Source organism: Mobula birostris, chromosome 29, assembly GCF_030028105.1.
Source record: "Mobula birostris isolate sMobBir1 chromosome 29, sMobBir1.hap1, whole genome shotgun sequence".
NCBI lineage: Eukaryota > Metazoa > Chordata > Chondrichthyes > Myliobatiformes > Myliobatidae > Mobula > Mobula birostris.
In genome coordinates this window covers 22013027-22038953 of record NC_092398.1, presented here as the reverse complement: position 1 = coordinate 22038953, position 25927 = coordinate 22013027, and the positions used below count along the sequence as shown (strand labels likewise).

Here is a 25927-nt window from a genome sequence, read left to right as displayed (position 1 = left end):
AGAGACACATACACACACACAGACACACACAGACACACACACACGTACACACACACACACATACAGACACACACAGAGACACATACACACACAGAGACACATACACACACAGACACACACACACACACACACGTACACACACACAGACACACACACAGACACACACACATACACACACACACACGTACAGACACACACAGAGACACATACACACATACGTACACACAGACACACACACACGTACACACACAGACACACACACACACATACAGACACACACAGAGACACATACACACACACAGACACACACGTATACACACACACACACATACAGACACACAGAGACACATACACACACACACACACACAGACACACACACACACATACAGACACACACAGAGACACATACACACACACACGTACACACACACACACACACACGTACAGACATACACACAAACACACGCACACACACAGACACACACACGTACACACACATACACAGACACACACACAGACACACACACGTACACATACAGACACACACACACACATACAGACACACACAGAGACACACACAGACACACACAGACACACACACACGTACACACACACATATACAGACACACACAGAGACACACACGTACACACACACACACAGACACATATACATACACACACACACGTACAGACACACACACACACACACGTACACACACACAGAGACACATACACACACAGACACACACACACATACACACACAGAGACACATACACACACACGTACAGACATACACACACATACAGACACACACACACGTACAGACATACACACAAACACACACACACGTACAGACACACACACACACACACACACGTAGAGACACACACACACATACAGACATACACACAAACACATACACACATACACACACACACATACAGACACACACACAGGCATGTACACACACACACAGATACACACACAGACACATACACACACACAGATGCACACAGACGTACCCTCACACACAGACACAGACACATACACACACATACACAAAAACAGACACACACACACACACACAGACACACACATACACAGATGCACACACATGTACCCTCACACACAGACACATACACACACATACACAGACACATACACAAACACAGACACACACACACAGATGCACACACATACCCTCACACACAGACACACACACACACATACACACAGATGCACACACATACCCTCACACACAGACACACACCCACACATACACACACACACATACACATACACTAACACACATACACACACACTAACACACACACACACACACAGACACACACAGACACACACACACACATACACACACACACACACACACACACACACACAAACAACAAACACATGACACAGTATAAAAACAATCCAATTTTGCTCAACTTCTTTTCGATAATACTCTCTAACCCACAGAGCTTCACAGTGATCCTTTCCTGAACCCTCTGCAAAGCCTCCACATCTTTCCCGTAATGGGGATTTTCCTTGTGGCATTGTTTCCATGATTCTGACAACCCACATGAATGCCAGAGCCCTCTAATGCGTGGTGACACCGTTCCTTGTGTTCTTCCCCCCCTCCTCCCTCCCCAGCTCCTCTTCCCCTGCCGAATCATCAGTTTCCCTTTCTGTCCCACTGCCTGGTCAATGGCTGTTCACCCAGCTCGAGGACAGGAGGTTGGAGAGGGGGCAGAGGGTGCGCGGGGAGGTGGGAGCAAGTTCAGTGGCTCTGATGAGGAGGGAGGAAACTCCTCCTGTTACCCCATCTGCCCTGGTACTACGGAGCTGGGCCAGTGCCTGCCCTGATTCAGAGACGGGCCAAGTGAAATCCCGGCTATATATCAGGAGGGCTGCGTACGCAGGGTCCGAGCGTCGTCAGTGATCCCTCCCGTCCATCCCCCTATGCTCAGGCGGGAGGTACCGTAACATTAGGACAAGCACTGTTAGGATGGGAAACAGCTCCTTCCCCAAGGCCGTGAGATAACCAAACACCCCGCCACCACCCAGGTCTCATCGTGTATGAAGTGCCAGTAGGCTTCTGGTGTTTACTCTTTAACTTGTGTTGTAAATGCACCTTATGCTAAATGTCAATCTGGAATATATTTTATTATCTTGGAATTACCTTATTGCTATTATTTGTTATTTATGAATTTATTTGTGGCAATATTACTTTATGTGTTGCGTGTGTGTGAGTTATACGTACTGCATTGTGCATCTTGGAATGTTGTTTCGTTTGGCCGTATACATCTGTACGGTTGAATGATGGTAAACCTGACCTTGACCTTGATATTCAGTGGAGACAATTAAACTGGATTAAATCAGCTATTCTTCTGGGAGAGAAGGGTAAACACTCATGGGGTTATTATCGACAGTCAGCATAGCTTTGTGTGGGGCAAGTTGTGGCTTGCGGACTTGTTTATCAGGGAGGTGATTGGTGAGGGTTGATCAGTGGACAGGGGCAGTACCCTGACTGGTTACACCATGGCCCAGGAACGGGAAAGTTTACAGAAAGTGTTGGGCACAGCCCATTCCATCACAGGTGAAACCCTCCCCACCACGGAGCCCATGTACACGGAGCACTGCCACAAGAAAGCAGCATCCATCACCAAAGAACCCCGCCATCCAGGCCGTGATCTCGTCTCGCTGCTGCCATCGGGAAGGAGGTACAGGAGCCTCAGGTCCCACACCACCAGGTTCAGGGACAGTTATCACCCCTCAAACCATCAGGCTGCTGAACCAGTGCGGGTAATTCCACTCACCTCAACCCTGAACTGATTCCACAACCTGCAGACTCACTTTCAAGGGCAAGTTCTCAATATTTATTTACTTACCTATTATTTTCTCTCAGCTCAAGCTGGTAAAACATGAAGTATGGCCGTAATCAAGGGCACTCATTTCTCAATTGCTAGAAACTGTCGGACTATTCTGCTTGTGTTTAGTATTGTGGCTTTCTGGAGATTTACGTAAATGTTGCTGTGTAGACCATATTGTTTAAAGCTATTGTGTAGTGCCTTTGGGGTGGTACCAGTTGTAACATTGGCTTTCAATTTCCTCTTTTAATTCAGCACATTTCTGGTGTTTTCACTCTGTGATTAATCAATAAGTGAAAAACACTTTATTGATTAATTTCTTACTTTTAAACCTTTTAACTTAGTTATTTGTTGTATTTTTTTTCCCACGGTAACACGTTGAAGCTGCACCCTCTCTAACATGCTAGTGGGGAGAGTTTTATTTGTTTTTTTGGTGCTGGAATTAGTTACTTTCGGACACGTCTCGTTAGCGTGGCGGCAGGATGGCCGCGTTGTGTATTCAAGGGGCCAATTGATTGCGCTCATGCCCGCCGGCTTAGCGAACAGAGCAGCGGACATCCCGGCTGAAATCTGGAGGAAAACACACAGAGGATGCAGAGGGGGTTCAAAAAGGCGAGGGAAGAGGACCGGGTCGAGACAACAGAGGCTTATGGAGAAGAGAAGTTATAAGCCGTGTCTCCCCTCTCTCATCATGGGAAATATTGGATCGCTGGGGAATAAAATGGACGAACTGACGGTGCTTGTCAGGAGTCAGAGAACATTTCGGGACAGCAGTGTCATGTGCTTCACTGAGACATGACTGCACGAGGACATACCCGATCAAAGCGTTTCCATAGAGGGCTTCCAGACCGTTCGAGCTGACCAGAATTGCACTGAGAGCACTAAGCGTAAAGGAGGGGGGCTGGCGGTTCTGGTAAACAACAGATAGTGCAATCCTGGGCATATTACGATCAAGGAACGTGTCTGTAGCCCGAATATTGAACTTTTTGCTGTTGGACTCCGGCCATATTATTTGCCAAGGGAAATCTCGCATGCAATTGTGGTTGTTGTGTACATCCCTCCCTCTGCCAACCTGACGTCGGTGTGTAACATCATTTACACCATCATAGCCAGATTACAAACCCAGCACCCGAGTGTCCTCATTACCATCTCGGGTGACTTCAACCATGTTACCATGGCTAGAACACTGCCCAACTTCACGCAGTATGTGAGCTGTACAACCAGAGGGGAGAGGACTCTGGATTTGATGTATGCTAACGTTAAGGATGCACACAGCTCCTCTCCCCTCCCCCCACCGGGAAGGTCAGATCACTACCTGGTGCATCTAAAACCCTGCTACGTGCCTCTGGTGAAGAGTAAACCTGCAACCTCGAGGACAGTGAGGTAATGGTCGGAGGAGACTTATCAGGCGCTCCAGGGTTGTTTTGAGGTGACAGACTGGCAGGCACTCTGTGAGCCACATGGAGAGGATATTGATGGGGTCACAGAGTGCATCACTGATTACATTAACTTCTGTGTGGACTGCAATGTTCCAACAAGAACTGTCCTTTGTTACTCAAATAACAAGCCATGGGTGACAAAGGACATTAAGGACATCCAGGGAGGAGCTGAAAGCCAGGATCAGGGAGGCTAAAGACATGTACAGGAGGAAGCTTGAGTGGAAACTCCAGCAGAACAACATGAGAGAGGTCTGGAGGGGGATGAGGACCATCACTGGGTTCCGGCAAACTAGCAACAGAGGAGCTGAAGGCAGTGTGGACAGGTCCAACGAACTTAACCTGTTCTTTAACAGATTTGACATTGTAACCCCCGCCCATCCCCCACATAAGCCATCTGTTGTCAGCTCCCAACTAATACATATTCCACTCTCCCCTCCTACCCCTCCTCACAGTCCCCCACCCTGCTCTCATGACTATACCCTTTCCCCACACGAAACCACCACGGTGGGCTTCACAGCTAAACAGGTGAGAAGACAGCTGAAACGTCTCGACCCAAGCAAGGCTGCAGGACCGGATGGTGTCAGTACCAGGGTGCTCAAAGCCTGTGCCCCTCAGCTACGTGGAGTACTTCACCATGTATTCAACCTGAGCCTGAGGCTCCGGAGGGGTCCTGTACTGTGGAAGACGTCCTGCCTCGTCCCTGTGCCAAAGACGCCGTGCCCCAGCGGCCTCAATGACTACAGACCGGTGGCATTGACCTCTCACATCATGAAGACCCTGGAGAGACTTGTTCTGGAGCTGCTCCGGCCTATGGTCAGGCCACACTTAGATCCCCTCCAGTTCGCCTACCAGCCCCGACTAGGAGTTGAGGATGCCATTGTCTACCTGCTGAACCGTGTCTACGCCCACCTGGACAAACCAGCAAGCACTGTGAGGGTCATGTTTTTTGACTTCTCCAGTGCGTTCAACACCATCCGCCCTGCTCTGCTGGAAGAAGCTGACAGCGATGCAGGTGGATGCTTCCCTGGTGTCATGGATTCTTGATTTTCTGACTGGCAGACCACAGTACGTGTGCTTGCAACACTGTGTGTCCAACAGAGTGATCAGCAGCACTGGGGCTCCACAGGGGACTGTCTTGTCTCCCTTTCTCTTCACCATTTACACTTTGGACTTCAACTACTGCACAGAGTCTTGTCATCTTCAGAAGTTTTCTGATGACTCTGCCATAGTTGGATGAATCAGCAAGGGAGATGAGGCTGAGTACAGGGCTACGGTAGGAAACTTTGTCACATGGTGTGAGCAGAATTATCTGCAGCTTAATGTGAAAAAGACTAAGGAGCTGGTGGTAGACCTGAGGAGAGCTAAGGTACCGGTGACCCCTGTTTCCATCCAGGGGGTCAGTGTGGACATGGTGGAGGATTACAAATACCTGGGGATACAAATTGACAATAAACTGGACTGGTCAAAGAACACTGAGGCTGTCTACAAGATGGGTCAGAGCCGTCTCTATTTCCTGAGGAGATTTAGGTCCTTTAACATCTGCTGGACGAGGCGGAGGATGTTCTATGAGTCTGTGGTGGCCAGTGCTATCATGTTTGCTGTTGTGTGCTGGGGCAGCAGGCTGAGGGTAGCAGACACCAACAGAATCAACAAACTCTTTCGTAAGGCCAGGGATGTTGTGGGGATGGAACTAGACTCTCTGATGGTGGTGTCTGAAAAGAGGATGCTGTCCAAGTTGCATGCCATCTTGGACAATGTCTCCCATCCACTACATAATGTACTGAGTGGGCACAGGAGTAGATTCAGCCAGAGACTCATTCCACTTAGATGCAACACAGAGCGTCACAGGAAGTCATTCCTGCCTGTGGCCATCAAACTTTACAACTCCCCCCTTGGAGGGTCAGACACCCTGAGCCGATAGGCTGGTCCTGGACTTAGTTCATAATTTACTGGCATAATTTACATATTACTATTTAACTATTTATTACCATTTTTCTATAGCTATTCTATTACTATTTATTATTTCTATGACTATTACTATTTCTATTACTATTTATTATTTATGGTGCAACTGTAACAAAAACCAATTTCCCTCAGGATCAATAAAGTATGACTATGACTAACTGCTTCCTACTTACCTCCTGCCCGTTACACCACTAGTGTTTAGGGCAGCAATGAAGAACATCGTCTCTGTCTGTCCTTGGTCGCTCAGATGCAGAAGGATTCTTCATTGCTGTTTCTGTAACAGTTTTATTAGACCAGTCAGGGTTGTTAGCCCTGAGATGAACCCCAGAACCTGGAGGACCGGTGGACCACTCTTAGACTGGCCTCTACCCTTTGACCTGTTCGGCATGGGTGACCCCACCAAAGGCCAAAGCATGAAATCCCGACTCCAGCCAGCATCGCTCTCCGGCTCATTGAGGCACGCAAGACTCTGAGCCCGACATCGAGGTTGTGGTCCTCTGGGAGGGTTAGTCGCTTCTGCCGACGGGATATTTGTATCTCCCCATGCTCTGCTCCTTCAGGTGCCTGTCAAACAGCCTATTTCCCACATCACCAGGTTCAGGAATAGTTATGACCCTACAACCATCAGGCTCCTGAACCAACGGGGATAACTTTTCTCACCTCAACACTGAACTGATTCCACAACTCACTTTCCGACACTCTGCAACTCATGTGCTCAAGATTAATTTTTTCACTATTTGTCGATTTTCCTTCTTTAGCATATTGGCTCTTTATTACTCTTTGTTATTTATAGTTCATATAAACTCTATTGTATTTCTTCATTTTCATGTAAATGCCTGCAAGAAAATGAAATGTATACATACTTTGATGATAAATTTACTGTGAACTTTGACACTGACAATGGTCAAACAGCCTCCCTCGATCTGTTCAGGTACACCCTGGGAGATGTCCCCACGGTATCAGATTATTGTCACTAATGGTGTTTTGTTTTCTAACTTCAAAACATGAAATTAATTCAAAGGAAAGCACGGGAGTCCAAAGTGTGAATCGAACTTTGCGTTTACTTTAAGCGAGACGCACACAAGTCACATGGTAGCGTGATGACATATGCAATTTACGTATTTACACCTATAACCTGTAATGAATTATATAACCAAATAAGGTTATAACCAAATGAGGTTGTATAAGGCATTGGTGAGGCCGAATCTCGAGTATTGTGTTCAGGTTTGGTCACCAAATTACAGGAAGGATATAAATAAGGTTGAAAGAGTGCAGAGAAGGTTTACAAGGATGTTGCCAGGACTTGAGAAACTCAGTTACAGAGAAAGGTTGAATAGGTTAGGACTTTATTCCCTGGAGCATAGAAGAATGAGGGGAGATTTGATAGAGGTATATAAAATTATGTTGGGTATAGATAGAGTGAATGCAAGCAGGCTTTTTCCACTGAGGCAAGGGGAGAAAAAAACCAGAGGACATGGGTTAAGGATGAGGGGGGAAAAGTTTAAAGGGAACATTAGAGGGGGCTTCTTCACACAGAGAGTGGTGGGAGTATGGAATGAACTGCCAGACAAGGTGGTAAATGTGGGTTCTTTTTTAACATTTAAGAATAAATTGGACAGATACATGGATGGGAGGTGTATGGAGGGATATGGTCTGTGTGCAGGTCAGTGGGACTAGGCAGAAAATGGTTCGGCACAGCCAAGAAGGGCCAAAAGGCTTGTTTCTGTGCTGTAGTTTCTATGCTTTCTATAAGAATGCTTAATCAAATAATATATTTACAATACTACTGAAATATTTACACAACAGATTAAATGGACCCTGAAAAGGGTCTCGGCCCGAGACGTCCACTGTACCTCTTGCTATAGATGCTGCCTGACCTGCTGCGTTCCACCAGCATTTTTTGTGTGTGTTGCTTGAATTTCCAGTGTCTGCAGATTTTCTCGTGTTTGCTCATTCCTCAAACGTACTTCATTTTACTCGTGCACAAGGAGAGCAGCCTGGCCCCTGTCACCCACACTGGTCTGAATTCTGAACAGGGAAATGCCATTTTTATACAGAATTGACCATCAGTTACAAATATCGACCATTTTATAAACTGTATCTGCTCAAATTCCTTATGCGTAAGACCAATTGCCATTCAAAAGAGTTCAAAGTAAAATTTATTATCAGAGTGCATACATGCAACCCTGAGATTATTTTTCTGCAGGTATAAGTTCAAAGTGAGTTTATTAGTGGACATGTGGCCAAGTGGTTAAGGCACTGGACTAGCGACCTGAAGGTCGTGAGTTCGAGCCCCAGCTGAGGCAACATGTTGTGTCCTTGAGCAAGGCACTTAACCACACATTGCTCTGCGACGACACCGGTGCCAAGCTGTATGGGTCCTAATGCCCTTCCCTTGGACAACACTGGTGTCGTGGAGAGGGGAGACTTGCAGCATGGGCAACTGCCAGTCTTCCATACAACCTGGCCCAGGCCTGCGCCCTGGAGAGTGAAGACTTTCCAGGCGCAGATCCATGGTCTCACAAGACTAACAGATGCCGTAAATAAAGTTTATTATCAAAGTACATATATGTCTCCGTATATAATCCAGAGATTTGTTTTCTTGCGGGCATACTAAATAAATCCATAATGGAGTCAATGAAAGACCACACCAACTTGGGCGTTCAACCAGCGAGGAGAAGGCAAGAAGCCGAGCAAATGCAAAAAGAAAGAAAGAATAAGAATAAATAAATAAATAAGCAATAAATATCGAGAACATGAGATAGACAAAGACTCCTTGAAAGCAAGTCCGTAGGTTGTGGAAACACTCGGCGATGGGGCAAATGAAGTTATCGCCACTGGTTCAGGAGCCTCAAAAGTTTCAAAGTTTCAAAGTACATTTATTACCAAACATCCACCGTGCCAAAAAAAAAGAACAAGTCACACAAAAGGCAAAAATCAAGTGGAAAACACCCAGAATATAAACCATCAAACCACAGTGTCCTTCAACAGGAATGTTCCATTCAGTTCAGTTTCACCCTGTGTCGTTCGTTAACTTCAGGCCACAGGGCCTGATGGTTGAGGGGTAATAACTGTTTGTGACCCTGGTGGTGTGAGTCCTGAGGCTCCTGTACCTTCTTTCCGATGGCAGCAGCGAGAAGAGAGCACGTCCTGGGTGGTGGGGGTCCCCGATGGTGGGTGCTGCTTTCCTGCCACAGTGTTTCATGCAGATGTGCTCAATGGTGGGGAGGGCTTTACCCGTGATGGACTGGGCCCTATCCACTATTTAGCTCGAGATGTCCAAAAGCCAACAGAAGTTACAAGCTAACATACTCTGAGGTGAGTAACGCAATTGTCCCTTAATGAGTTTGTATGTGATTTGCATTCTTTCGTTAGAATCTTCCTCATCTCCAGTAAAGGGAAACCAAGCTCTTCATAGAGTTTTAGAACATAGAACATAGAATAGTTCAGCACAGTACAGGCCCTTCGGCCCACGATGTTGTGCCGACCTCAAACCCTGCCTCCCATATAAACCCCCACCTTAAATTCCTCCATATACCTGTCTAGCAGTCTCTTAAACTTCACTAGTGTATCTGCCTCCACCACTGACTCAGGCAGTGCATTCCACGCACCAACCACTCTCTGAGTAAAAAACCTTCCTCTAATATCCACCTTGAACTTCCCACCCCTTACCTTAAAGCCATGTCCTCTTGTATTGAGCAGTGGTGCCCTGGGGAAGAGGCGCTGGCTATCGACTCTATCTATTCCTCTTATTATCTTGTACACTTCTATCATGTCTCCTCTCATCCTCCTTCTCTCCAAAGAGTAAAGCCCTAGCTCCCTTAATCTCTGATCGTAATGCATACTTTCTAAACCAGGCAGCATCCTGGTAGATCTCCTCTGTACCCTTTCCAATGCTTCCACATCCTTCCTATAGTGAGGTGACCAGAAATGGACACAGTACTCCAAGTGTGGCCTAACCAGAGTTTTATAGAGCTGCATCATTACCTCGCGACTCTTAAACTCTATCCCTCGACTTATGAAAGCTAACACCCCATAAGCTTTCTTAACTACCCTATCCACCTGTGAGGCAACTTTCAGGGATCTGTGGACATGTACCCCGAGATCCCTCTGCTCCTCCACACTACCAAGTATCCTGCCATTTACTTTGTACTTGCCTTGGAGTTTGTCCTTCCAAAGTGTACCACCTCACACTTCTCCGGGTTGAACTCCATCTGCCACTTCTCAGCCCACTTCTGCATCCTATCGATGTCTCTCTGCAATCTTTGACAATCCTCTACACTATCTACAACACCACCAACCTTTGTGTCATCTGCAAATTTGCCAACCCACCCTTCTACCCCCACATCCAGGTCGTTAATAAAAATCACGAAAAGTAGAGGTCCCAGAACAGACCCTTGTGGGACACCACTAGTCACAATCCTCCAATCTGAATGTACTCCCTCCACCACCACCCTCTGCCTTCTGCAGGCAGGCCAATTCTGAATCCACCTGGCCAAACTTCCCTGGATCCCATGCCTTCTAACTTTCTGAATAAGCCTACCGTGTGGAACCTTGTCAAATGCCTTACTAAAATCCATATAGATCACATCCACTGCACTACCCTCATCTATATGCCTGGTCACCTCCTCAAAGAACTCTATCAGGCTTGTTAGACACGATCTGCCCTTCACAAAGCCATGCTGACTGTCCCTGATCAGACCATGATTCTCTAAATGCCCAGAGATGCTATCTCTAAGAATCTTTTCCAACAGCTTTCCCACCATAGACGTAAGGCTCACTGGTCTATAATTACCCGGACTATCTCTACTACCTTTTTTGAACAAGGGGACAACATTCGCCTCCCTCCAATCCTCCAGTACCATTCCCGTGGACAACGAGGACATAAAGATCCTAGCCAGAGGCTCAGCAATCTCTTCTCTCGTCTCGTGGAGCAGCCTGGGGAATATTCCGTCAGGCCCCGGGGACTTATCTGTCCTAATGTATTTTAACAACTCCAACACCTCCTCTCCCTTAATATCAGCATGCTCCAGAACATCAACCTCACTCATATTGTCCTCACCATCATCAAGTTCCCTCTCATTGGTGAATACCGAACAGAAGTATTCATTGAGGACCTCTCTCACTTCCACAGCCTCCAGGCACATCTTCCCACCCTTATCTCTAATCGGTCTTACCTTCACTCCTGTCATCCTTTTCTTCTTCACATAATTGAAGAATGCCTTGGGGTTTTCCTTTACCCTACTCACCCAGGCCTTCTCATGCCCCCTTCTTCCTCTCCTCAGCCCCCTCTTAAGCTCCTTTCTTCTACCCTATATTCCTCAATAGACCCATCTGATCCCTACTTCTGAAACCTCATGTATGCTGCCTTCTTCCGCCTGACTAGATTTTCCACCTCACTTGTCAGCCATGTTTCCAACACCCTACCATTCTTTATCTTCCTCACCGGGACAAATTTATCCCTTACATCCCGCAAGAGATCTCTAAACATCGACCACATGTCCATAGTACATTTCCCTGCAAAAACATTACCCCAATTCACACCTGCAAGTTCTAGCCTTATAGCCTCATAATTTGCCTTTCCCCAATTAAAAATTTTCCTCTCCTCTCTGATTCTATCCTTTTCCATGATAATGCTAAAGGCCAGGGAGCAGTGGTCACTGTCCCCCAGATGCTCACCCACTGAGAGATCTGTGACCTGACCCGGTTCATTACCTAGTACTAGATCTAGTATGGCATTCCCCCTGGTCGGCCTGTCCACATACTGTGACAGGAATCCGTCCTGGACACACTTAACAAACTCTGCCCCATCTAAACCCTTGGAACTAATCAGGTGCCAATCGATATTAGGGAAGTTAAAGTCACCCATGATAACAACCCTGTTATTTTTGCACCTTTCCAAAATCTACCTCCCAATCTGCTCCTCTGTATCTCTGCTGCTACCAGGGGGCCTATAGAATACCCCCAGCAGAGTAACTGCTCCCTTCCTGTTCCTGACTTCCACCCGTACTGACTCAAAAGAGGATCCTGCTACATTACCCACCCTTTCTGTAGCTGTAATAGTATCCCTGACCAGTAATGCCACCCCTCCTCCCCTTTTTCCGCCCTCTCCATCCCTTTTAAAGCACTGAAATCCAGGAATATTGAGAATCCATTCCTGCCCTGGTGGCAGCCAAGTCTCTGTAATGGCCACTACATCATAATTCCATGTACGTATCCAAGCTCTCAGTTCATCACCTTTGTTCCTGATGCTTCTTGCATTGAGGTACACACATTTCAGCCCTTCTGCCTTACTACCTTTACACTGTTTATTCTGCTTCTCTTTCCTCAAAGTCTCTCTGTATGTTAGATCTGGCTTTACTCCATGCACTTCTTTCACTGCTCTATCGCTCTGGGTCCCATCCCCCTCGGAAATTAGTTTAAACCCTCCCGAACCATGCTAGCAAACCTACCTGCAAGGATATTGCTCCCCCTCGCCAGGGCTGAGCATCCTATCACTGCCAGGACATTATTTTAAAATAAATTTCCCCCTCCCTTCTTCTATTTTCCACTGTTCTCACCTGCCTATCATTCCCCCCACCCCCGACCCCCGGGTCCCCTCTTTCTTCCCTTTCTGCTCTGGTCCACTCCCCCCTCTCCAATCAGATTCCTTCCTCTCCAGCCCTTTCCCACCCACCTGGTTTCACCTGTCATCTTCTGCTATCCATCTTCCCCCCCTCCCCCTACTTTTTGATTCTGGCATTTCCTCCCCTGCCCCCACTTCCTTCGCAGTCCGGAAGAAGGGTCTCAGCCCGCGACGACGACTGTTCATTCATTTCCATAGATGCTGCCTGGCCTGCTGAGTTCCTCCGGCATTTTGTGTGTGTGTGTGTGTGTGTGTGTTGCTGTGGATTTCCAGCGTCTGCAGAATTCCTCGTGCTTATGTTAAACCGCGTCTTACTGCAGCTTCCACAAGGTCAGGTCTGCCAGATGCGGTATTGGAACCAGAGCTGATGTTGTCCAGAAGGCCCTTAGGAAGTAAAAATAAGATGCTGATTGGTTAGAACCTGTTAGGTTCATTATTGAATAACGGCAGTGAATCGTTTATCCTGCTGTGCATCAGAAAGAAAAATGAAAGAACAAAGAAAAGCAAAATAATTCAATCTCGTGGTTGCTTTTATTCGGAGGGTAGCCTCAAGATACAAGGATGTCCCTTTAGAATGGATATGAAGAGGAATTTCTTTAGCCAGAGGGGGTGAATCTGTGGAATTCACTCAAGTAATTGGGTATATTTAAAGCAGAGGTCAATAAATTCTAGATTAGGTTCTAAATCAGTCAGGATGTCAAAGTTTACGGGGAGAAAGCGGGATTGGGATTGGGTTGGATAGCACAGTGCCTATCAGAAGTATTCACCACCTCCCCCCCCCCCGGAAGTTTTCATCTTTTATTGTTTTACAACATTGAATCTCAGTGGATTTAATTTGACTTTTTTGACACTGATCAACAGAAAAAACTCTTTTGTGTCAAAGTGAAAACAGATCTCTATAAAAGTGATCTGAAATAGAAATCACAAAATAATTGATTGCATATGTATTCACTGCTCCCTTTCATATGATGCACTGATTCATCACTGGTGCAGCCAAATAGTTTTAGAAATCACATGGTTAGTTAAATGGAGATCTGTTTTTGGAGACCTGTGTGTAGTCAAGGGTTTCAATTGACTTTAGTAAAACATACACCTGTATCTGGAAGGTCCAAATGCTGGTGAGTCAGTATCCTGGCAAAAGCTCAGCATGAAGACAAAAGAACACTCCAAGCAACCCCACAAAAATGTTATTGAAAAGCACAAGTCAGGAGTTGGATACAAGAAAATTTCCAAGTCACCGAATATCCCTTGGAGTACAGTTAAGTCAATCATCAAGAAATGGAAAGAACATGGCTCAGCTGTAAATCTGCCGTCCTCAGAATCTGAGTGACCGTGCAAGGGGACCAGTGATGGAGGCCACCAAGAGACCTATGACAACTCTGGAGTAGCTACAGGCTTCAGTGGCTGAGATGGGAGAGACCGCGCATCCAACAACCGTTGTCCCGGTGCTTCACCAGTCGCAGCTTTACGGGAGAGCGGAAAAGAGAAAGCCACTGTTGGAAAAAAAACTCACATGAAATCTCAGCTAGAGATTGCCAGAAGGCATGTGGGATACTCTGACGTCAGCTGGAAGAAGGTTCTATGGTTTGATGAAACCAAAACTGACTTTTTTGGCCATCAGACTAAATGCTATGTTTGGCGTAAGCCAAGCACCTCACATAATCAAAAACACACCATCCCTGCCGTGAAGCATTTTTATGGCTGCATCATGCTGTGGGGATGTTTCACTGCAACAGGCTCTGGAAGGCTTGTGAAGGTAGAGGGTAAAATGAATGCAGCAAAATCCAGGGAAAGCCTGGAGGAAAACCTGATGCAGTCTGCAAGAGAACTGCGACTTGGGAGAGGATTTGTTTTCCAGCAAGAAAATGACCCCAAACATAAAGCCAAAGTAACACAGGCTTAAAAACAACATTAATGTCCTAGAGTGGTCAAGTCAATTGAAAATTTGTGGCTGGACTTGAAAAGGACTGTTCACTCACAATCCCCATGCAATCTGACAAAACTTGAGCAGTTTTGTATAGAAGAATAGTGAAAAATTGCAGTGTCCAGATGTGCAAAGCTGATAGAGACCTATCCACACAGACTCAAGGCTGTAATAGCTGCCAAAGGTGCATCTACTAAATACTGACTTGAAAGGGGTGAGTAATTATGCAATTAATTATTTTGCATTTTATATTTGTAATTAATTTAATTCACTTTGTAGAGATCTGTTTTCACTTTGATGCAAAAGAGTCTTTTTCTGTTGATCAGTGTCAAACAAAAGGCCAAGTTAATTCCACTTATTGGAAAACAATAAAACATGAAAACTCCCGGGGAGGGGGCGGTGAATACTTTGTATAGGCACTGTATATCGGCCATGATGGAATAGCAGAGCAGACTCCAAGGCCGAGTGACTTAATTCTGCTCCTGTGGCTTATGGTCTTATGGGAACCAAACCATGCCCCCACCCCTCCGAAGTCAAACCTTGCAGCTCTGCCCCGCAGAGATCTGTGGCTGTCAGTCGGCTTCTCCCTGACCGTCCTCACTAAGCGAGGGGCACTCGGCGACCGGTAGGCCTGAAGCCTGGGCTTTTCTCTATGGAGCATCCAGTCCCGGGACGTGCTGTTCGCAGGCGTCCCTGGATCGGAAGTGGGACCGGTGGAGGAAAGAAAGAGGTGGCCAGCTGGAGCCTAGGGACCAGAAACAGGTTCATTATCGCTGGCTGAGCTGACATCAGATTTGTTCGTCGGTGGTACAGTGCAAAGAGATTGATGTTATTGAGCTCCTGCAGTCCATCAAGTCTGCTCTGCATTCAGTCATGACTGATTTATTATCTCTCTCAACCCCATTCTCTTGCCTTATCCCTGTAACCTTTGAAGCCCTGACTAATCAAGATGTATTCTTTAAATAGATGCCATGACTTGGCCTCCGCAGCTGTCTGTGTCGCAACAAGTTCCATAGATTCATCACACTCTGCCTCTTCAACTGGATGTCCCTCTATTCTGAGGCTGTGCCCTCTTGTTCAAGGCTCCCCCACCGCAGGCCTTTCAAAATTCGATAGGTTTCAGTGAGATCCCCCTTAATTCTCCTAAGCTTTAGCGGGTACGGGCCCTGAGCCACCAAACACTCCTCATACGTTAACCCTTTTGCTCCTGGGAACCCACAGCTAATGGATATTTCTCCCCTCCTCTTTTTATAGCTGACAACGGCAAAGTTTCCGGTGGTCGTGAAAATGGGCCACGCATATTCTGGGATGGGGAAGGTAAGGATCATTTCAGCTGACCTCGCACGTGGCCGTGGTTGGCGTCCAAATGGACTCCCTTACCGCCCACAGTGGGGAGGACTCCCGCGGTTTTCTGGAGCTTGCTCGCTCCGTCCCGAGCGATCGCTGGGATACACCCCAGGTTCACAAGGCTGGCGTGTAAGCTTACCCCAGCAGGGGTACCCCCAAAGGGAGGGGAGAATTCATCCGTCATTGGACTGTTTTCCAGAAGGGCAGAGGGGAGTTAGTGGGGTGATTTGGAAATTTGGCGCCGGTACATTGAGGGGTGCCTGGGGAACACCACGGAGACTCACACTCAGTGGAGGGGAGCCTCGCTCCACGCAGTTCGAGGGGGCAGCCCGCTGAATGACGTTAGCTGGGGGGGGGGGCGCGGAAACGGGACAGTGTAATGGTGTTCACCTGGCTCTGTCTGTGCCCCCCTCCCCCTCTGGCCTCTCCCCACCCCCAACTCTCTCTCTCTCCTTCGCCCTGCCTCTCTCCTTCCCTCTCTTCTCCTTCCCCTGCTCTCCTCCTCTTCCCTGGTCTCTTTCAATCCCTTCCTCTCCCACACTTGTCTTCCCTCCCTCCTCTTCTCTCCCTCTGTCTCTTCTCGGACCCCCTCCCTCCCTCCCTCTCTTCCCTCTCCTACTCTGCCCCTGCCCTCATCCCCTCTCCTCCTATCCCCAATCCCTCTCTCCCTCCACTCCTTGCTCTCTCACCCATTCCTCCCTCCCTCTCACCTCCTCTCTCTCCTCTTCCACCCTCTCCCCCGGCCTCCCTCTGCCTCCTCCGTCCTCTCTCCTCCCTTCCTGTCCCTCTCCCACCTCTCTCGACCTCTCCTCTACCCTCCCTGTCTCTCCCTCCTCTTTCTCCTCTTCCACCCTCTCCCCGGCCTCCCTCTGCCTCCTCCGTCCTCTCTCCTCCCTTCCTGTCCCTCTCCCTCCTCTCTCGACCTCTCCTCTACCCTCCCTGTCTCTCTCTCCTCTTTCTCCTCTTCCACCCTCTCCCCCGGCCTTCCTCTGCCTCCTCCGTCCTCTCTCCTCCCTTCCTGTCCCTCTCCCTCCCTGTCCCTCTCCTTCCCTCTCTCGACCTCTCCTCAACTCTCCCTGTCTCTCCCTCCTCTTTCTCCTCTTCCACCCTCTCCCCCGGCCTCCCTCTGCCTCCTCCGTCCTCTCTCCTCCCTTCCTGTCCCTCTCCCACCTCTCTCGACCTCTCCTCTACCCTCCCTGTCTCTCCCTCCTCTTTCTCCTCTTCCACCCTCTCCCCCGGCCTCCCTCTGCCTCCTCCGTCCTCTCTCCTCCCTTCCTGTCCCTCTCCCACCTCTCTCGACCTCTCCTCTACCCTCCCTGTCTCTCCCTCCTCTTTCTCCTCTTCCACCCTCTCCCCCGGCCTTCCTCTGCCTCCTCCGTCCTCTCTCCTCCTTTCCTGTCCCTCTCCCTCCCTGTCCCTCTCCTTCCCTCTCTCGACCTCTCCTCAACTCTCCCTGTCTCTCCTCCCTCCTCTCTCTCTCTTTCTCTTTCTGTCTCTCCCCCTCCTCCCCTCTCCTCCCCCTCTCCCTCCCCTCTCCTCCTTGTCCTCCCTCTCTCTCTCCACTCTCTCTCTCCCCTCCCTCCCCTCGCCTCCCACCCCTTCCCTCTGCTCTCTCTCACTCTCCCTCCTCCCTCTCTCTCTGTCTCTTCCCCTCCTTACCTCCCTCCCACCCTCCTCTCTCCTCTCTCTTTCCTCCTTCCCCACCTCTCCCCTCTCTCCTACCCTTTCTCTCCCACTCCCTCCCTTCCCTTTCTCCTCTCCTCCCCTCTCCTCCCTCTCCTCTCTCTCTCTCTCCCCTATCCCCCACCCCTCTGTACGATCGGTGACACCGCTCGCCCCCACCCCCCAGGTGAAGGTGGAGCACCATTCCGATTTCCAGGACGTGACGGGAGTGGTGGCGCTGACCAACACCTATGCTACCGCCGAGCCCTTCATCGACTCCAAGTACGACCTGCGCATTCAGAAGATCGGCGGCAATTACAAAGCCTATATGTGAGTCAGGGGGCAAGGGTCAACGTTCGGCCTGGTGTCAGGGGGTGGACTCCAGAGTCAGGGGACAGCTTCCCACCCTCTCCCCAATTCGTCCACCTCCCAGCCTCAAACCTCTCTCTCCTCCCTCCCTCCTCCGTCTCCACTTCCTGCTCCTTTCACCCTCTCCACCCCTTCCCCCATTGTAGCCCTGCCCCCCTCTCTACTCCTTCCTTATCTCTCTCTCTCTCCTTCTACCCGTTTACCTCTGCTTCTCCCCACACTCTCCCCTTCACTCACCTCTCCCCCCTCTCCCTCTACTTCTCCTCCTCTTCCTTCTCTCCCTTTCTCCCTCTCTCTCCCCACTCCTCTCTTCCCTTTTCCCAGTCTCTCCCCTTTCCTCCTCTTTCTCCCCTTCCTCACTCTCTTGTCCCAACCCTCACTCTTTGACCCCAGCATCTGCAGAATATTTTGTTTATGCCTCATTCTCTCTTCCCTTCCCTCCCTTTTTCTCCCCTTCTCTCCTCCCTTTCCCCTTCTCCCCCTCCCTTCCCCTTCTCCTCCTCCCTTTCCCCTTCTCCCCTCCCTTCCCCTTCTCCTCCTCCCTTTCCCCTTCTCCCCCTCCCTTCCCCTTCTCCTCCTCCCTTTCCCCTTCTCCCCTCCCTTCCCCTTCTCCCCTTCTTTCCTCTTCTCCCCCTCCCTTCCCCCTTCTCCCCCTCCTTCCCCTTCTCCCCTCCCTTCCTCTTCTCCCCATCCCTTTCCCCTTCTCCCCATCCCTTTCCCCTTCTCCCCTCCCTTCCCCCTCCCCTTCCCCCTTCTCCCCTCCCTTCCCTCTCCCCCTTCCCCCTTCCCTCCCCCTTCTCCCCCTCCCTTTCCCCTTCTCCCCCTCCTTCCCCTTCTCCCCTCCCTTCCTCTTCTCCCCTCCCTTCCTCTTCTCCCCATCCCTTTCCCCTTCTCCCCTCCCTTCCCCTCTCCCCTTCCCCCTTCTCCCCTACCCCTTCTCCCCCTCCTTCCCCTTCTCCCCTCCCTTCCTCTTCTCCCCTCCCTTCCTCTTCTCCCCCTCCCTTTTCCCTTCTCCCCTCCCCCTTCTCCCCCTCCCTTTCCCCTTCTCCCCCTTCTCCCCCTCCCTTTTCCCTTCTCTCCCTCCCTTCCACCTTCTCCCCCTCCCTTCCCCTTCTCCCCCTCTCTTTCCCCTTCTCCCCTCCCTTTCCCCTTCTCCCCTCCCTTTTCCCTTCTCCCCCTCCCTTTTCCCCTCCTCCCCTCCCTTTCCTCTTCTCCCCCTCCCTTTTCTCCTTCTCCCCTCCCTTTTCCCCTTCTCCCCCCTTTCCTCTTCTCCTTCTTCCTTTCCCCTTCTCCTCCTCCCTCCCCCGTTCTCCCTCTGCTTTCACTCCCGTTCTTCACTATCCCGTTGAATTTGAATGGAATTGAGTTGACTTTAAAACTTATGTCCTTCATATACGTGGAGTAAAAATCTCCCTCTAAATGTGCAATGTGCAATTTATAGTAGTTTGTAATAAAGATTATGTACGACAGGACAGTCAATATAACATAGAAATACAGTTGTGTCAGTGTGAGTTAATCAGTCTGATGGTCTGGTGGAAGAAGCTGTCCCGGAGCCTGTTGGTCCTGGCTTTTATGCTGTGGTACCATTTCCCAGATGGTAGCAGCTGGAACAGTTTGTGGTTGGGGTGACTTGGGTCCCCAATGATCCTTCGGGCCCTCTTTACACACCTGTCTTTGTAAATGTCCTGAATAGTGGAAAGTTCACATCTACAGATGCGCTGGGCTGTCCGCCCCACTCTCTGCAGAGTCCTGCGATTAAGGGAGGTACAGTTCCCATACTAGGCAGTGATGCAGCCAGTCCGGATGCTCTCAATTGTGCCCCTGTAGAAGGTTATCAGGATTTGGGGGCCCATACCAAACTTCTTCAACCGTCTGAGGTGAAAGAGGCGCTGTTGTGTCTTTATCACCACACAGCCAGTACGTACAGACCACGTGAGATCCTCGTGATGTGGATGCCGAGGAATTTAAAGCTGTTCACCCTCTCAACCCCAGATCCATTGATGTCAATAGGGGTTAGCCCATCTCCATTCCTCCTGTAATCCACAACCAGCTCCTTTGTTTTACCGACATTGAGGGAGAGGTTGTTTTCTTGACACCACTGTGTCAGGGTGATTTCTTCTCTGTAGGCTGCCTCATTATTATTTGAGATTAGGCCAATCAATGTAGTATCATCAGTGAATTTAATTAGCATATTAATTAGGTTCTCTCCCCTTCGCCCCCACCCCACTTCTTCCACTTCCCTCTTGATCTGACACCCTCCCTCTTCACTCTCATTCCCTCCCTTCCCCTCTGTCTCCCTCTCCCCTCCATCTCCCTCTCTAACACCCTGCTTGTTCCCCTCCTTCTTCCTACCCCCTCCCCATTTCACCTCCTCTCTGCCCCTCCTCCTCCTCTCATTCTTTCCTCACCCTGTGTCTCCCCCTCCCACACTGTCTATCCCTCACTCTCGTCCTCTCCCCACCATTCCCCTTCCTGGCCTGGTGTCTCCCGTTGGAGCTGGACTCTGGGGAGGGCGAGGTTGGGTTTGGGCAAGGGTTGGCTGGGGGAGGGCCAGGGGTAGGGGGTAGGGAGAGGGAGGAGGCGGGAACGGTTTTGGGACCCGGACCCACACTGATGTCCTTTGCCCCTTCTCCAGGAGGACCTCCATCTCGGGAAACTGGAAGACCAACACTGGGTCGGCCATGCTGGAACAGGTGGCCATGACTGACAGGTAAAATCCCGGGGTCCTGAGGCCAACTGCATCAGCTGGAGTGTTTGAGTGGCGGGAGGGTGAGGGGCAGGGCTGAGTTGTACTTGGAGGGTCCCAACACGGTAGCAAAGTATCACCTCGCCTAAGGAGAGGCCCTCCTTGTACTATCCCTCCCATGAATGGTCTCTGGACCCCAAAGGAGCCTTTGCAGCCCATGATGTACTGGGGAGGGTGAGTGATGGGCACCAAGGGAGGGGTCCACAACAGGTCACCGGGTCTCAGAGCAGTGGGTGAGGCCTCGGTTGGGAGCACAGGCCCAGAGAGGGTGATGAGAGCCCGGATGCGGGATTGAAGGACAGAAATGGTGGGGCGGGGCCAGTGATTGGAGAAGGCCTGGTATTGGTGAAGCAAAGCCTGGGATTTGTGAATGACACCTGTGATTGGTGGATAAGGCCAGTGATTGGAGAAGGCCTGGTATTGGTGAAGCAAAGCCTGGATTTGTGAATGACACCTGTGATTGGTGGATAAGGCCAGTGATTGGAGAAGGCCTGGTATTGGTGAAGCAAAGCCTGGGATTTGTGAATGACACCTGTGATTGGTGGATAAGGCCAGTGATTGGAGAAGGCCTGGTATTGGTGAAACTAAGCCTGGGATTTGTGAATGACACCTGTGATTGGTGGATAAGGCCAGTGATTGGAGAAGGCCTGGTATTGGTGAAACTAAGCCTGGGATTTGTGAATGATGCCTGTGATTGGTGGATAAGGCCTGCTATTGGCTGCTGTTCATTCGTTATGTGCCGTGTCACATGACATCATCATTATGTGCTGTGTCATATGACATCATCATTAGGTGCCATGACGTGGGCAACCATGCTCTTTCCACGACCATGATTGTTCTTGGCAAGTTTTTCGTCAGAAGTGGTTTGCCATTGCCTTCTCCTGGGCAGTGTCTTTACAAGAGATCCCTTTACCCCTCAGAGGTTGCCTGCCTGGCGTCAGCTGTCACATAAGCAGGACTTGTGTTTATATGACCATCCACCACCTGCTCCCATGGTTTCACGTGACCCTGATCGGGGGGAGGGGGGGGGCTAGGCAGGTGCCACACCTTGCCCAAGGGTGACTTGCAGGTTAGAGGAAGGAAGGGGCTCCTTACATCTCCTTTGGTAGAGATATATCTCCACCCCACCACCTAGTTAATGGGCAAAGCCCAGGATTGAAAGACAATTCATGGGATTGGTGCAGAGCACTTGGGATTGGAAGACACAAAGTTGGGTTGGCGGAGAAAGCCTTGGATTGGTGGAGCGGAGGGGGGTCACCGCCCAGGAGAGTGGAAGCCATCACTGGTGCCCCGTTCTCAGGTTCAGATCCAACTGCTCCTCATTCCCTTTGCCACCAGGTACAAACTCTGGGCCGACAGATGTTCCGAGATGTTCGGCGGACTCGATATCTGTGCTGTGGAGGTGCTTCATGGAAAGATGGCCGTGATTACATCATCGAGGTGAGAGGTCATGGTGGACAACCTTCTGGTGTCAGTCTGGAAACTAATCCCACTGCTCCACTCTCTCCCACAGCCCTGTGTCAGTCCCCAAACTAATCCCACTGTCCCACTCTCTCCCCACAGCCCTGTGTCAGTCCCCAAACAAATCCCACTGTCCCGCTCCCTCCCCACAGCCCTGTGTCAGTCCCCAAACTAATCTCACTGTCCCGCTCTCTACCCACAGCCCTGTGTCAGTCCCCAAACTAATCCCACTGTCCCACTCTCTCCCCACAGCCCTGTGTCAGTCCCCAAACTGATCCCACTGTTCCACTCTCTCCCACAGCCCTGTGTCAGTCCTCAAACTAATCCCACTGTCCCACTCTCTCCCCACAGCCCTGTGTCAGTCCCCAAACTGATCCCACTGCCCCACTCTCTCTCCACAGTCCTGTGTCAGTCCCCAAACTGATCCCTCTGTCCCACTCTCTCCCCACAGCCCTGTGTCAGTCCCCAAACTAATCTCACTGTCCCACTCTCTACCCACAGCCCTGTGTCAGTCCCCAAACTGATCCCACTGTCCCACTCTCTCCCCACAGCCCTGTGTCAGTCCCCAAACTAATCCCACTGTCCCCCTCTCTCCCCACAGCCCTGTGTCAGTCCCCAAACTGATCCCACTGTCCCACTCTCTCCCCACAGCCCTGTGTCAGTCCGGAAACTAATCCCACTGTCCCACTCTCTCCCCACAGCCCTGTGTCAGTCCCCAAACTGATCCCACTGTCCCACTCTCTCCCCACAGTCCTGTGTCAGTCCCCAAACTAACCCCACTTCCCCGTGACTGTCAGGAGAGGGGAGGGAGAATGTACTCAACGATAAGTACTCCATTTTGAGTGCTGTCGGGTGGGATGACCTGCCTGGGGGCAACAACAGGTGGCATGTCTCTGGCACAAAGGTAGGGAACAGAAGAGGATGGCAGCAGAGATAGCTAGGGGGACAAATAGACGATTCTGTTGACGCAAAAAAGAAACATGGATTGTAGTCTGCCTCCCAGATGCAGGTCAGCAGGACGAGGCAGAAAAATAGTTCGCACAGCCAAGAAGGGCCAAAAGGCCTGTTTCTGTGCTGTAATGTTCTGTGGTTCGATGTTTCTGAACGTGTCCGCAATATCCTGAAATGGGAGGGTGAGCAGCCAGGAGTCCTGGTACATGTTAGTACCAATGAGATGGGTAGAAAGAGGGAGGAGGTACTGAAAACAGAATACAGGGCGCTAGGAAGGAAGCTGAGAAGCAGGACCTCAAAGTTAGTCATCTGGGGATTTCTGCCAGCAGCACGCAGCAGTGAGGATAGGAATAGAATGAGGTGGTGGACAAATGCCTGGCTGAAGAATTGGAACAGGGGGCCAGGGATTCAGATTCCTGGATCACTTGGACCTCTTCTGGGGCAGGTGGGACCTATACAAAAGGGATGGATTACACTTCAATCCCCGGGGTGCCAATATCCTTGTGGGCAGGTTTGCTAGAGCTGTTTAAACTGATATGGCAGGGGGTTGGGAACCAGTATGATAGAGCTGAGGATGAGCCAGCAGGTCTGCAAGTGGATGATGTATGTAACATGAATGTAAGGAAGGACAAGGCAATGATTGGGAACAAATGCAGACAGAGCAAAGAGTTAAATTCCTAAGGGTGAAGAATGCAGGACTGAAGGTGATGTATTTAAATGCAGATAATATTCAGAATAAGGTGGACGAACTCATGGCACAATTAGAGATTGGTCGGTATGACATTATGGGCACCGCTGAGTCGTGGCTGAAAGAAGGCCGTAGTTGGGAGTTTAACATCGAAGGATGTACTCTGTATCAAAATGACAGACAGGAATGCACAGGCGGAGGTGCGGTTCTGTTGGTAAGAGGTGGAATTACATCTTTAGAAAGAGGTGACATGGGGTCAGAGAATGTTGAATCTTTGTGAGTGGACATAAGAAACTACAAAGGTAAAAAAAAATTATGGGAATCATATATAGGCCTCCAAATAGTTGCCAAGATGTGGGATTGAGATTGCAAAGGGAGCTGGAAAAGGCATGTAATAATGGTAATGTCACAACTGTAATGAGGGACTTCAATATGCAAAGGGATTGGGAAAATCAGGTAGACGTCGGATTGCAAGAGAGGGAATTGGTTAGTTGCCCACGAGATGACTTTTTAGAGCAGCTTGGGCTTCAGCCTACCTGGGGAAAGGCTGTCTTCGATTGGGTGTTGTGTCATAACCCACAGATCTTATCAGGAAGCTTAATGTAAAGGAACCCTTAGGAGGCAGTGTTCATAATATGATTGAATTCATACTGCAGTTTGAGAGGGAGAAGCATAAGTCACAGGTATCAGTATCGCAATGGAATAAAGGGAATTACAGAGGCATGAGAGAGGAGCTTTCCCAGCTGGATTGGAGGTGGATACTGGCGGGGATGATGACAGAATAGAGGTGGCCGAAGTTTCTGGGAATAGTTCACGAGGCGCTGGATAGATATGTCCCACAGAAGTTCTCAAAAGGTAGGAGTAGGCAACCGTGGCTGACAAGGGAAGTTAAAGACTGCATAAAAGCCAAAGAAAGAGCATATAAGTCTACAAAAGTGAGTGAGAAGTTGGATGATCCGGAAGCTTTTAAAATCCCACAAAAAAAAACAACTAAAAAAGGTATAAGAAGGGAAAAGATGAAATATGAGGGCAAACTAGCTGATAATATAAAGCACAATACTAAAAGTTCTTCAGTTACATAAAGCGTAAAAGGGAGATGAGAGCTGATATTGGGCCACTGGAAAATGATGTTGGTGAGGTAGTAATGGGAGACAAATAAAATGGCAGATGAACTTAATAAGTACTCTGCTTCAGTCTGCACTATGGAAGACACTAGCTGTATTCCAGAGGTCTGTGGGCATCCTAGCTATGTGCCAGAGGTCTGTGAATATCAGGGAGCAGGAGTGAGTGCCATTGCTATGACAAAGGAAAAAGTGCGAGGAAAACTCAAAGGTCTTCAGGTGGATAAATCACCTGGACCAGATGGACTACATCCCAGAGTCCTGAGAGAAGTTGCTGAAGAGATAACAGGTGCATTGGTCATGAATTTTCAAGAGTCAGTTGACTCTGGCATGGTTCTGGAGGACTGGAAAATTGCAAATGTCACTCCAGGAGGACAAAAGAGAGGAAATTATAGTCCAGTTAGCCTCACCTCAGAGGTTGGGGAAGTGTTGAGGTCTGTTATTAAGAATGAGGTTTTGAGGTACTTGGAGACTGATGATAGAATAAGTCAAAGTCAGCATGGCTTCGGTGAAGTGAAACTTTGCTTCACAAATCAGTTAGAATTTTTCCAGGAAGTAACAAGCAGGGTGGACAAAGGAGAGACAGTGGATGTCATTTACTTAGATTTTCAGAAGGCATATGACAAAGTGCCTCACATGAGGCTGCTTAACAAAAATAAAATGTTATAGTTTTACAGGAAAGATACTGGCATGGATAGAGGAATGGCTGACAGGCAGGAGGCAACGAGTGGGAATAAAAAGGGCTTTTTCTGGTTGG

The 25927-nt window shown here is 49.3% G+C and overlaps 1 protein-coding gene across 1 annotated transcript in view; it reads left to right on the top strand.

Annotated features, from left to right (window-relative positions):
- LOC140189923 (uncharacterized) overlaps window positions 1–25927 on the top strand; it is a 94720-nt gene that overhangs the window by 43375 nt on the left and 25418 nt on the right. Inside the window, 5 exon segments of the mRNA XM_072246269.1 lie at window positions 16080–16142; window positions 18022–18164; window positions 20839–20913; window positions 22288–22361; window positions 22364–22389. Of these exon segments, the coding sequence (XP_072102370.1) occupies window positions 16080–16142; window positions 18022–18164; window positions 20839–20913; window positions 22288–22361; window positions 22364–22389 (381 nt within the window).